This window comes from Trachypithecus francoisi, unplaced genomic scaffold, assembly GCF_009764315.1.
Source record: "Trachypithecus francoisi isolate TF-2019V2 unplaced genomic scaffold, Tfra_2.0 Lachesis_group10, whole genome shotgun sequence".
NCBI classification, from domain to species: domain Eukaryota; kingdom Metazoa; phylum Chordata; class Mammalia; order Primates; family Cercopithecidae; genus Trachypithecus; species Trachypithecus francoisi.
In genome coordinates, this window is record NW_022681455.1 from 123,324,759 (window position 1) to 123,339,205 (window position 14,447).

Here is a 14,447-nt window from a genome sequence, read left to right on the forward strand (position 1 = left end):
AATAAATGTCACAGATCTCATGATTGCTTTTCATGCATGCACTTATTAATGCTTAGGTGTTATTTTGAAGTGCTGTGTGTGCTTGCCACTGAGCTTACTGAGGATGTAGATAAGAATCAGACTAGTTCTTCACCTCAGGCAGCTCATGGTGCAATGGAGGACTCCAGTAAATGACAATAACATGTTGTAAGTGCATTTAACTCAGCCTGGATAGATCAGGGGCAACTTCCTGGAGGAGGTGGCATTTCCTGGATGAGCTGTGGCCCACAAAGTGGACCTAGGCCTGCACAGGAGAAAGGTGATAGAGATAATTCCAAGGAAGCAGCGGGTGCAAAGGTCCTAAGGAAAATGAAGTTACCTCACATGAGGTGGGATGAATGGGAGAATGTTCTCTATGGTTGGTACTTGAGCTTTGTTGCAGGAGATTAACATGGAAAAACAGCAATATAGGATCTTTATGCATGGCATTGAATGCCAAGTTAGGTCTTTGGACTTTAACCTAAGGGCAATGAGAGGCCACTGAAGGTTGTACGTAGCTACCACAAAGAACAGGGACAAACTTGCTGTAATTAACTGCTGAGTCAAATTATGCATGGATCATAGTAGACACTTGATATTTATTGGTTGAATTAAAAATTGCCCTGGCAACAATATGGAAATCAGACTGAGGAGTTTGGGAGACTGGCAACCTACAAACCAATCACTTAGCTTGATTCCAGAAATGTACTTCTTTTCTTTTTTCTTTTTTTCCTTTTTTTTTTTAAAATAATATCTTGCTTCTTATAAAAACAATTGCTGAATGAGTGAATGAATGAATGTGTTGTCGTACTCTACTGTCTTTGTTAAGAGAGGGACAATTTATGGGCATCCAAGGCAACGTTAGCTGAGAACACTGAAGTTAGTCAGTCCTGGAATAAATAACCATTTAACCCCCAAAGAATAGTAACTGGGCCATGGGCTTCTTCTGGGAATATGCTGAGACCTGTCTCTTCACCCAGAGGCTCCATGACAAGCAACGAGAACTCTTTGTCTTCTCTCTTGACACTCTCTGATCTTTGGAGTCTCCTGGGGACAAAAAGTAAATCAATAGATTCATTACACAAACAAGAACCTGGCACTCTGAAAAGGCTTTAGATGAATTCCTGACCTGTCAAGTAAGAGAAAATAGAGTTGAAAATACTCTACCATGTCTTGCTCAGGTGTGCCCTGGTTCAACTCAGTCTCTCCAGATTCACCTTGGGACAACGGCGTCCTCAGTCCACCTAGGGCACGCCCCACAGCCCACAGGAGATTGCTCTAGGCAAAGAGAATAGGTTGTAATCTGCTTGGCTTGCCTGCAGGGCCCCTGGGCCCTTGGTCTTACGGTTTATATAATATGAGCCTTCTAAATACGCATTCTTACTCCTGGCCATATTTTTGCACAGTGGTTCCTTGGCAGTGTCCTGCCATCATTGAGCATGGGACCATTTGGTATTCCTGATGAGATTAATGCATTTAGAGAGTCACTGGTCTATCCACTCTCATTGGCTGTAAGATCATCTGTTAATTTATTTCTTAATAAATAGATTAGGCCAGGCGTGGTGGCACACACCTGTAATCCCAGCACTTTGGGAGGCTAAGGCGGGTGGATCACCTGAGGTCAGGAATTCGTGACCAGCCTGACTAACATGGTGAAACCCCGTCTCTACTGAATACAAAAAAATTAGCTGGGCGTGGTGGCGCATGCCTGTAATCCAAGCTACTTGGGAGGCTGAGACGGGAGAATTGCTTGTACCTGGGAGGTGGAGGTTGCAGTGAGCCGAGATCACACCATTGCACTCCAGCCTGGGCAACAAGAGTGAAACTCTGTCTCAAAGAAAAAAAAAAAAGAAATAGATTATTAAGTGCTTGTCATGAAGCAGGTGTGGTTCTAAGTACTGGAGTCCAATCATAAATTAAGAAATATTTAGTTGCCATCATAGAACTCAAATTCTAGTGAAGGAAACAAACATAAAAAGCTAACAACAAATAAAATGGTGACAAATGATAGAGAGTGACACGAGTGACACAAAAGAAACAACGAGGACATGAGCCAATGAAGGGTGACAAGAGAGGGACAGCACCTCTTCTGAAGAGGTGACATCAAAACCAATTCTGGGAGGATGAAAATGACCTAGAAGTGGGGGAAAAGAACATTCCAGATGGAGAGACTAGAATGTGTGCAGAGGTGGGGAAGAGCTTGACAGATTTGATAGCCAAGAGAAGGGCAGAGTGCAGCGAGCAAGCGGAAAGTGGAAATGGAATGAATTTGGAGAGGGAGACAGGAGAGAGCTTTGTAAGACCTTGTGGGCCGTGGTGAGCTTCCCTTTCCTATCACGCGCCAAGAGAGAATTTAGTGAGTCAACATACTCACTTTCAACTTTTGTGCATTGGAAACAGGACCAGTGTAGACAATTTCTTTGTCCACTTGGAGTGTTGGGACTGAATGGGGATGCATAATAGGACTGCACTTTGAGAACCTGTGGGAGATGGATGCTGAGGTACAAGAGATGTGCTGTTGGATATTTTGTTTTGCTGCAGTAAATGTAAGTACTAGAAACAGCAGACTTGCAGGAATAAGGAAGAACTCTACGATGCACCTGCACTCTCTTACTGATGCATCCGACTCCTGTCTATTAAATGTCTGCTCAGTGCCAGGCAATGTGCAGGCAATGAGCATCCGAGAGAGAGGGACAGACATCATCCCCGACTTAATGGAAATTGCACACCTGTCATTTTAAATCCACAGAACCTCAGATTTTCTTCACTTTCCCTTTGTTCTAGCTCAATTATTTGCCTTTTCTGGGTCTCATTTGGTTAAATTCTGACAGCTGTCACACATTCAGAATCATTGAAATGTAGTTTTCTGTGCTTAACTTGCTTCCATCGATTAACTTTCCCCAACTCATTATGGTGGTCCTGACCTTGGTCTATTCATAAAAGACCATAGAAACCATTAACCGAATGGGTTGCTTTTTATAGGAGCAGCACAATTTTATCTACTAGAGGCATTGGCAGATTTGGATTACATTGTAAATAAATTTATCCAATGCAAACATTCACCAATCTGCATTGCATTGTAAATAAATTTTCCCAAGTAATTGTTAAGTGATGGCCTTACAATCATGTTGGCATAAGAAAAACAACCAGAGAGAAATTCAGTAGCTTTGCAGTAAATATTGAAGAGGAAATGGGATTTGCAAGGGGACAGTCAGCTTGGATTAGATGGGTGGAAGGAGAGGGCCATTTGGTGAGTCAAGGAATTATCAAGGAATTGAATTTGTGATAGATATGAAGTGTTGGCTGTACCCATGTAAATATCTATGCCAGATGTAAGTATTCAGCTTTTTGCCCATTCCCTGAGCTACACATAGTCCCAAGAAGGGGGTTCATTTATATATAAGTCAGCTATTTCTGGATAAAGCAATCACAGCTATCTCTGTGTCATATGGCAGTAAAGATTTATTCCAATGGATTGACTGAGGTTTGGCTGGTCTGATCTAGGCTGGGGCAGTCAGATCTCACTGCAGATGTGAGACGGAATGGAGTGTCTCAGCTTCACATGTTTCTCATCTTTTTTGGACCAGCTGGACATCCAGGAAATGTTCCTTTCATGGAAATGGCAGTGGCACAAGAGAACAAAGGGCTCTTAAGATGTGTGCTTAGAAGTGCACACTGCCATCTCCATCTCATTTGATTCACCAGTGCAAGCCAAATGGACAAGCCCAAAGTCAAAGTGCAGTATGTTCACTCCACCTTTGATGAAGCAGGAATTAGATCCAGGTAGAGGTGAAGAATTAGGGCTCAAAGCAAATCTACCATATTCATAAGTAAGTTTCATCTACTATTCATTCATTCATCTACTATTGCGTAGGCTCATGTTTTGTGCCAGACACTGTGTGGGGCAGAAGGAGAGATGTCCATGTCATATTCGTATACCACTCACTAGTTAGGAACCTGATGAAAAGAGTTCTTGCTCTCGTTATCTCCTCTATGTTGTGTACAACAGTCTGCTAAGAAGTCTTTCTTCCTCAGTTCTGGGCCTCAATTCAATCCATCTTCCAATGTGGCTGGAATGATCTTCCTAAACTGTAAATTAGACATTAAACCTCTGTTGAAGCATTTTAAATGTTTCCCTCTTGCCAGTAGGATAAAGTTTAGTCTCCTAAGGTTGATTAAGCTAGTTCTCATCTGAACCCCTAAACTGCCCAGCCTTGCCTTCTGCCATCCCTCTGGTCACCAGCCACTTCCACAAATGCCTTTTTTTCTTCACTTTCCCTTTGTTCTAGCTCAGTGATTCCTGACTTGGGGAGCAGAGACGGGCAGATTGGGACAGGAGGGCTGTGAAGCCATTGTAAGAGATCTTATCTAAATACACAGTAAGCATTGCTTGTCAAGTGAATAAATGATACCCCCCGACACAAACACAGACACTGTCATTTTGGACCTTTACCTATATGCGGTTGTAAAGAATAAACTTCAAATTCTGCTAGAAGGAAGCGTTGAATTATGAGCTTTCCTTTGCAGTTATTTCTTTTCTCATCAATGGATATGAAAAATACAGCATGTGCAAAGTGGAGACCCATGATGGTTTTTGACACATAATGGAAACCAGCAGTGGATCTGACACATAATGGAAACCAGCAGTGGATCCGTTGTCTCTTCTTTTTTATTTTTAATTTTTTTCCTTCAGACAGGGTCTCACTCTGTCACCCAGGCTGGAGTAGAGTGGCACAATCTTGGCTCACTGCAACCTCTGCCTCCCGGACTCAGGCGATCCTCCCACCTTGGCCTCCTGAGTAGCTGGGACCACAGGCATGTGCCACCACGCCCAGCTAATTTTTGTATTTTTTGTGAGGGTGGGGTTTTACCATGTTGCCCAGGCTGGTCCTGAACTTCTGGACTCAAGTGATCCACCTGCCTCAGCCTCCCAATGTGTTGGGATTACAGGCATGAGCCAGTGTGACCGGCCCCCTCGTCTTTTCTTAAACACATGGTCCTCCATAGCTCTGGCTACCTTGACAGTGTTTCAGCACCCCCTGTAGCACATTATAACAGCATCTCTCCCAATTAGTCATATTTTCTTCAGCATACACACCATGCCTCATAATTTATTTCCCTGTTGCTTAACCTAGGGGCTAATAGGCAATAGGGACTGTAGGGATGTTTTTTGAATGAATAAATAAATATTTGTGAGTGAGTAGTGGAGAACTCTCTGGAGCATTGGTTTTCAAAGTATACATTCCAAGGGCTTGTTAAACACAGAGTGTTAGACTCCACCCCTGAATTTCCAAACCGGTAGAACTAGGGGCTTGACCTACCTGGAAATTTTCATTGCTGACAAGTTTCCAGGTGATGCTGATGCTGCCGGTCTTGGGCCACACTGTAAACATCATTGCCATACTGAATTGGCACTGAGATGATTCTTTGTGTAAAAATAACCCCAGCCACTAATTTTGGGTAAGGGAGACACCTAGAGGGGGGTTTTAACTGCTTCTTGTTCAGAGAATAAAAATTAGTGTCTGAATGCCCAGTTTTGCTTCTCATGAGGGACTGAAGCCCTAAAGACAATTGGGCCAATTTAACTGAGATGGCCTAAAAGTCAACCCTGGTTTCATCTCCATCGCTAGTGTGGAAGTTATGCTTGTATTAAACGTATCACAGAGGACACTGGATTAGGGCAGAACCTAAAAAGATGAAGGAGTATTTTTTGTCTTATTCTTAAATGTGTGGGCTCTGCCTACATCGAGGAAATTCAGAAGGATATCACACCCTATGTGTCCTCCACAAAAGATCTTCAGACACCCACAGGCTCACACATGTCCTTCACTGTGTCTAGTCCTGGTCTGGACTATTGCGAGAAGACCTTGCATCGTAGGGAGCTTCATGTGATGGGCCTCTCAGCATCACACATTTTTCAACACAAAAGCCACTTAATTTACCCGCTCAAACCAAGTCTTCTAAGCACCTGCCATGCTCCAGACCTTGTTCTGAGCCTACAGCAGTAAAAATACAGAAATGAGCTTATATTCCAGAGGAAGAGACAGCTAGCAAGCCAACAGATGTAATCACTCATTAATTATCGCTACAAAACAAATCACCTCAAAATGTAAAGCAATTGCTTATTTTCAGGTTACATACTGCCAATCAGCTGAGCTGGGCAGATTCCGCTGGGCTTGTTCAAGCATCTATGGGCCCATGAGGGGCTCATCTTTCCTCCTAGGACCAGTGGGATAGCCCACAAATGCTCTTTTCAAGACATCAGTAGGAGCTTTTGCAAGAGCAAGCTAAAACACAGAGGGTCTCTTGGGACCTGAGCTTATAACTGGCACCTCATCCCTTCTGCTTCATTTAATTTGTCACAGAAGTCGAATGGCTAAACCCAAGGCCAAGGGGCAAAGGGCACAGATGCAGGTTGGAGTGAAGGATTGAGATGATAATGCACACAACCATGCGTAGCAGAAGGTCAAGTAACGCAGGGGCCAGGAAGAAACACGAAGCAGTGTTTGTGGCTTAGGAGTGATCAGGAATGCCACTTTTGGTCAGCACTTTGGTAGCCAGGGAGACTTGTTGTAGGATGGTGCATTGTCCTAATCTTGGGTGTTTTTAGCAGGTGTTCCCATTGTAGGGAGTGAGACATTAGCATGAAGGTATGTTGTAGTGCTGTGTGATACGGTCTTCCCTGCATGCTGTCCAAGTAGGTCCCAGTTATCCAGGTCCCCAGACACACCTAATCGCTGCATTGTTGCATAAGGGCTCCTAGCTGGATTAACCCCACTCTATACAAATGCCTCATCATAGCAGCACATTGAAAGCATAGCAAAATTTGAATACATTATCTCTGCTGGACTATAAGCCAGTCACCCCTCCCCCTACACACACACACCCATGTGCTTGTATGCATACACACAGAAACATGCACACACTCACACAGCCACATCCACCCACTGTGGAATGCCTTCATCAACATCAGCCAAGGACAGGAAACAAGCTCAACCCTTGGCACCCACAGGAGGCAGCTGCTGGCTGTTGGATTATTCCCTCAGTGCCAAGCTAGGCTGCTGCGTCTGGAAAAGGGGTGTGAACCTCGAATGCGTCTAAAGGCAGACACAGCTTCTCGAGGAGCCCACAGATGCTACAGCAGCTGGGGCTTAGTCGGGGGATGATATGGGGTAGGTGGCAGAGTGGGGATACGTAGGGTTCAGCTTTAGTATTTATTTGCCACATCAATCAATTCATCAGCCAAAAAATCCCTATTAGGGAACTAAATAAAAAGCAAAGCAAAACAAAGGAGAATGGATTTCTTCTTCAGAAGCCTTTTATCATTGGAATGAAATAATTTTTCTTCTGTTTTTGTTGGACAAAGTATGATCTCTTGTTGTTTGGTGAAATGCACATTCTCTGAAAGTCGAGAGGCATAGATGATAGAGGGGGAGAGAAACATCAATATTTACAATAGTCCTGGGAGTGTTATCATGTTATTATTCCCATTTTATTGATAACAAACTGAGTCGTAGGGTACAAAAGTGACTTGCCTCATGTAGGTGGAATCTGAAGATCTCAATTCAGGTCTTACCTTTCTGACAAATCTTTTTCCACCTTAGTAGGCTCGGCATGTTTGGAACCTTGTGGGATTACAGAAGTGAGCCTCAATGCCTAAGGACACTCCAGAAGTCAACTTGTCTCATTCCTGAGAAGCCAATCTGTGGGGATTGAGGCAAGAAAGGAATGAAGACTGGCCTTTTGGGCACACTCACCTGGAACCAGGTGAGGTTTACTGGAGCCACTCTGCCTGCCAGTAGAACAGACCAGGACAAAAGCCTGGGACCTTCACAAATGCCTGAGCAGGACTTTGCAGGGGACAGAATCAGCAGGATTTTCACCAAATGACATCCATCTTAATTGGTAGCATCAGACTCATGAGGTCTTCCATGGCCTGGGCATCACAAACTCATTACTGGTCATTCTGCCAATGGCCTCTTTTTATATATAGTTGATGAATTTGAGGACAAACCAGAGAATTGCCCTTGGCCAAACCAAGCTGTCTCACCCAAGAGTTTTTCCCCCCTTGGGGAAATACTGGGGCACAAAGCACATCCAGGGAAACCAATCTGTCTCACACTGGCAATTAAATGCTCCAGGCTTGAAGGGACATGGTGCTTTTGCACATGGGTCATTGGCTAGATGTACACACACTGCCCCATCCCAGGACAAGGGGTCCAGCAAATGCAATCCTACCATGATCCCAAAACGGGAAAAATTGGAAATATTTGGTAATCAGCACTAAGGACAAGGGAATGGGGAGACCACAGAAGGCCAGCAGAACTAAAATCCACAGCACCAAACTGTCCTTAGAAGGCAGCCTTGGACACTCCCTCCTCTGAGGGACTGCTTCCCTTAACTGAGCTGCTGCAGATAGAAACCTAGCTAGATCCTCGTCTTCTGCGGTCTAGTTCCTCATGGTGGTTTCTCACCTCCCGAGCTGTCCTCTGCTCTCTTTCGCTATCTTTGTATTGCTAAGCCATGGGCTCAGTTTAACTGGCCCTGAATGACAAGATGGTGCCCTCCTTGGAATGGAGAAAAGTCTGGATATTTCAGGATGCCTTGATTTGAAGCCTGTTTGACTCTGAAGTTCCCTGGTAAACCAGAGGGAGACGTGAGGATAGATCTCCACACACATGGATTCCAAAGTGTCATGATCTGTGACATCATCTGTCAGACTGTATTGATCAGAGACTCCGGGACAGATGACCCTATTTAGGCAGGGAAATGAGTGGGAGAAGCAGCAAGATTCACCTTTTCCAGTTTCATCTGGGGGTTGTTTTGCCAACATTGCCATCTGTTGGACCAGTGCTGGCTACAGCAGCCAAGCTTCAGACATCATTGCATCTTTATCAATGACCTTGGGACCACAGGAGATAACCTTCTGACCAAACAGTAGCCAGTGAAGGAATCTTAAAAGGCACATCACCTTATATTTACTCTGTGATTATGTCGTCACTTAATCCTCACCACAACCTTATGAATTCAGTATAATTCGTATTTTCATTTTACCTGTGAACAAATGGAGGCAGAGAGTTTGAGTAACTTACGAGTAAGTGGCAGATCTGGGGGCTGTGCCTAGATGATGTGGCTCCAGACTCCTTGCCCCTCCCCACCTTCTGCTGCATCTTGATTGAGTCTAGCCATCTATTTCTTTAACACACACTAATTGCTATCTCCATGTTCCAGGACCTGTGCCAGATGCTAGAAATACATCCCCGTCCACTGGATCTTGGCATGGTCCATGGCTCAGTGTCCTGCTATGTTACATGTTACATAATGCATTTATTCCTGTATTTAGCCCATGGAAAATAACGCTGAAAGACATTGCCTACATGTTTCTACAACGAAACTGTGTAACTGATGTTTCTTTTATTGCTTTGGCTATCAGGAAGCTCTTATCCAAATCAGAGCAAATACATTAGAATTTGGGCTTGTCATTTCAGTTTGCTGAACTTTTCCTTCTGGCCCAGATTTTCTATTTTGGTTTGTAAATTCTATTGCACAAATGTCCTTTAATGTAAAACACCTTAAATTCTTTTTAAAGGAAGGCTGCATGGAAATGATAAATTAAGGTCTTCCCTGCATATTCTTAGATTTCTACTAGGGAAGGCAGACCTAGATGTCCCTCTTACCCTCAGTCCCAAAGCACCCCATCTATAAAATCCCTTAAGCAGTGACTACGGCTGTTCTGAGTACCTGGGGGTAGTTCAGAGCTTCTGAAAGGTAACATCCATATATAAAAAAAGAAGTTTTCTCCAATCCAGATCCCAGCTGTGGTGCCAGATGCACATTTGTGGAGTAGGTGGCTAGTCAGACTCTCACCTGAGCAGTTAATAAAATGTATTGCCCTTTGATGGAATTTTTTCTGCAAGCTCGAATTGATCTGTCCTCTTTGTGATTTGTGAGATGGCAGGAAAACACCAAACACCATCATGATTTGGGCCACAATGGGGGGGAAAAAAGGAAAAAAGAAAAACAAAATCCACTGCCAAGGCTTGCCAGGAATAGAAAGGGCTGGTACTGCTGGGGTCATTTTATTTGATTTATTGGAAATAGAGTAGATCTTATTAACATTTTAATAAAGAGAATCTTTTTGCACTAGGCTGGAAGTGGCCGCCAGTCCCCCGTGCAATTCCATTCTCTGGAAAAGTGGAATCAGCTGGCATTGACCAGCCTGATTTGTGAGGCTGAGCCCCAACAGTCCAAAGAAGCAAATGGGCTGCCACCTCCGCGGGGCTCGCTCCTCGCGAGGTGCTCACCCCGTATCTGCCATGCAAAACGAGGGAGCGTTGTGAAGGAATCCGTCTTGTAAAGCCATTGGTCCTGGTCATCAGCCTCTACCCAATGCTTTCGTGATGCTGCTGCTGATCTATTTGGGAAGTTGGCTGGCTGGCGAGGCAGAGCCTCTCCTCAAAGCCTGGCTCCCACGGAAAATATGCTCAGTGCAGCCGCGTGCATGAATGAAAACGCCGCCGGGCGCTTCTAGTCGGACAAAATGCAGCCGAGAACTCCGCTCGTTCTGTGCGTTCTCCTGTCCCAGGTAGGGAAGAGGGGCTGCCGGGCGCGCTCCGCGCCCCGTTTCTGCATTCAGATCGCCCGGCACGGGCAGGGTGAGGGGGCTTTCGGGGGGTCGGGGCCTCCGGTCGCGGCGGCGAAGACAGATCGGGGCTCGGCAGGGAGGTCATTCCGAGCCCAGAGATCCTAGGCGCCCCCTCACACACAGGCTCCCACTCTGGCTTGTGTGTGTGTATAGGTTTGTTCACGGGAGGAGGAGAGAGCTCCCGGTCCTTTTTTGCTAGCAGGGGCGACATTCTCGCCCACATCAAGTGGGGTAACTTTGGTTCCCTCCTCCGGAGGCTCCGTGCATTGGAGAAGGACTCAGTTGGAGGCGACTCCAACGAGCCGCGGTTTCCAACCCAGCTGAACGCCCAGCGGCGGAAGCGCTGCTCGAGTCCGGATTGCGGGCTGCCGGGCTGGAGAGGCCGAGCAGGAACCACCGACTTCCCGGGGCGACCGGGCCCCCTGGCACAGCCCGGTTGCGCGCTGGAAGGCGCCTCGGGGCAGCAGAGAGCCGCAGCCCAGCTGCCGCTGTCGCTCAAAGGCGCCGGCGCCGGCCGTACCCGCGTCGGGGTCCTTTTGCTCCCAGACCCCGGCCCCGAAAGGGCCGGAGCGCGTCCCCTGCCAGGGCGCAGGCCCCAGCCCCCCGCACCCCTATTGTCCAGCCAGCTGGAGCTCCGGCCTGATCCCCGGCTGCCGCCTCTGCTGCCTTCCCTGGGCGGGAGCGGAGCGTAGAGAAAAGTTCAAGCCTTGCCCACCCGGGCTGCAGCTGCCTGTTAACCCTCCGAGCGCTGCGGCGCGAGGGAAGGGCCCGCCAACCAGGAGAGGGGGCGAGGGAGACGCGGTCCGCCTGCAATCACCTCTGCATCTCAGAGATTTCGGGAAGTTTGAGTGCAGGAAAGCAGCGCTCCGAGGCCAGGCCTGGGGTGCTGGCGGCTGTGGGGGGCACGCCCATCGCTACTCGGGGGCCTGTGGTTTCGGAGAGCACCCGTTCCAGTCCCCCATCGCCTCTCTGGCAGGCTTTGGGACTTGGAGTGAGCTGGCAGCCTTCAAGTGGGTGGACAGGAGCCAGGGCAGGGCAGGGCCGGGCAGAGAGGAGGGAAAGAGACAGGGAGTGCCTCAGGGTGCTAGGAATAAGTGTTGAGTTCCTGGCTGGGGTAGAGCCTCAGGTGTGAGTTTGCGGGTGAGAGGGAGGGGAAGGGAGTTGGGGATCCCAGGTAGGGACTGTCTGGGATGGGGAGACAGGAGCAGCCTTCTAAGGGGAGACAGTGCTAGAGCAATGTTGGGGGTTAGACTTTGGAAATGGGCTAACGTCTCAGAATGCAGTGATGTGTGATAGTACCAGGGGAGATTCAAGTGCCTGGCTGCTGAGCCCACTCCCATGCTCCTGACTTGTTTCTTTCTTGGATATACAGTCCCCATTGAGGGCTGCCCAGTTATAGCTCCTTTTCTACCAGGCTTTGCTGGTTGATTATCTTGGGGTCTCTACAATCTTGAGTCTTGCCATGGATCCCAAGCCTGGCTGTGAACCAGTTTTCCAGATGTCCTGTACCCTAAAGATCCCTAAGGCTGTATGTGTGTACATATACTCCAGTTTAGCAAGGCGGTTTGGAGCATGCTTCAGACAGAAAGGATTGAGACAGATCCTTCCTGCCATCTGCTAGTGGTACCACCCTGGGCAAGTTGTTTAACCTCTTTGAGCTTCCAAGTTCTCCATTGTAAAATAATCTGCTGCCTTCCTAGGACTGCTGAGTGGATAGGATTGCATTCAACAGGATGTCCTATGCAATGCATGCCACTCTGGGAGCTGTGGGTGTCTGAGAGCGCTTACCATTGCGTTGTCCAGGACTTCACAGTCCTCTTTTTTTCTTGGCAGGTTTCAACCTCAGTTCAGATTCCAGGGCTTGCCCAAAGTTATGCCTCCTTTAGAGCAAGACAGAGCATGTGACAGGGCCGCAAGATCGATTTTTATGCACTAAGGGTTCTGTGCATGGTTCTTTTTGCAAATGAACTGGTGCGTCTCCTCACCCAGGGCCAGGCTGGCACAGGTGGGTTCTGAAGGCTCACTCTATTTATTTAGACGAAGGAAGCAGAGATTTTGCTGTGAATTGAAATGATTGCCCTGAGAGGCTTATTTCTATTTTCAATTGTTATGCATATCAGAGCAAATGTCTACATTAGGATAGTAATGGATATCCCGGTAGCAATAGTACCTCACAGAAAAATCATTTTGATGCAATCCAGTTAACCGGCAAGAAGTTCCACTGCAGAGCTCTGTGTGCCATAGAAAAAAGTGGGGAAAGTTTTAAAGCCTTTGAGTCGACAAGTAAAAACAAAACTTTCCTGAGGCAGAGAGAAAACAGAAGGGAAAAACAATGTAATAAAGCAAATTAGTCACTGGGCCCTGGTGGTGTTCAGGCAAGCCTGTATATTTTTTTCCACCACAGTTGTAAAGCATTGGGTCCGGCTTTGGAAGCCATCAATCTCTGTAAGCTTGTTGGCTTGCTTATTGTTTTAGGCATTTTGGTAGGAGGTGAGGAATTCTAAGCATCAATGACTGGAAGCTGGCACCGTTGAACACTCACCTCTCCTATCCCCTGGGGTGTTTTGGGGAAGTCTGTCCCAGAAGTGGCCTCTGGAATTTGCCTATGATAAGTAATGAGTATGAAACAAATCAAGAAAGAAATGAGCAAAAAATTCCGTGGTAAATGTGATTCCCCTCCCTATTTGGGTAGCACTTACAACTAACCAAGGGTTCTAACAATGAATGAGTAATCCCCCAAGAATTAGGAATTTAGGGAGTGGTTCAGGCTTGGAGGACAGTCACTTGGGAGTGACTAAAAATGTTCCATGGAATTCTGACATTTTGCTATAAAGTGAGGAGTTCTCTCTTGGGGTCAGAATCTTGACTTTCAGGATTTTCAATGAGAATCAGTGTCTTGTAGTGCTCCTGCAAATTAGTGTGTTATGTTTTAAGAGCAGTGTTTATTTGCAGAACCTTTTGAATGAGGAAAAAGACACAGGGTTGAAGAGAGTGGTGTCCCCTGCCCCTCTCGGGTTGATATATGACAGCCTGTAAGATTTCCAGAGCACTAGGGAAACGGAATATGTAGTAAAAGGAGTCAGTGATAGAGTTCACCTGTCTGAATATTTTTTTTTTTTAGCAAGTCCCAAAACAGGTTTAATAAACTGCAAAGCTGAGTATGTAATCTGGAATTTGTGTAATTCCACAGTCTATACTAAAAGCCCCAACAGTCATCTTAGCTGATCGCTCCTACTCTGCCTGCCTCCCTTCTCCCCTTTTCTATCTTTAGCCCTTGGGTTTTCCATTAAGTAAAATCTATTTCCTTCCAGAGGTATCCTTTATGTGTTATAGTGAAATTGCCCAACAAACCAACATACCCGATAACTGCATTATCTAAAAGTATCAGCACTTGGATGTGTAAATTGAGCCTCAATCTGAAGTTCAATGTTTAGATTACAGTATAGCTAGGTTCTTGAAAACATCCTTATTTCCTTCCAAAAATACAATTGCTCAGGGAGTCTAGTTAATTTATGTTTAGTGGAAGGTAAGGAAAAGGATAAACTACGGATTTAATTTACACCTGAGTGACAGTCATGTCATCTAAGTAGCCAACAGTGTTTCTATGTGCGCATCTGAGTGAGTGTGTACATCTCTGTGCGTTTTGATCTTGTAATACCTGTTGAAAAATTTCTCCAGAAGAGGGCTCCATCCACAGCATTACAAAATTCTGAATCTACAGCTCATTTTAAAGAACTTCAGCGTAGCAACTCCATCAAAACAAAACTATTCTCTTTATTACACA

General features: G+C 46.1%; 1 protein-coding gene across 2 annotated transcripts in view; it reads left to right on the forward strand.

Moving 5' to 3' along the window:
* The first annotated feature begins 10,264 nt into the window (after nt 1–10,264).
* Nucleotides 10,265–14,447, forward strand: part of CDH13 (cadherin 13) — a 1,187,477-nt gene continuing 1,183,294 nt past the window's right edge. For both annotated transcript variants that reach the window (XM_033219143.1, XM_033219145.1), the window contains exon 1: nt 10,265–10,603. In XM_033219143.1, the coding sequence (XP_033075034.1) occupies nt 10,559–10,603 (45 nt within the window). In that variant the 5' untranslated portion in view covers nt 10,265–10,558. The remainder of the gene's footprint in view (nt 10,604–14,447) is intronic.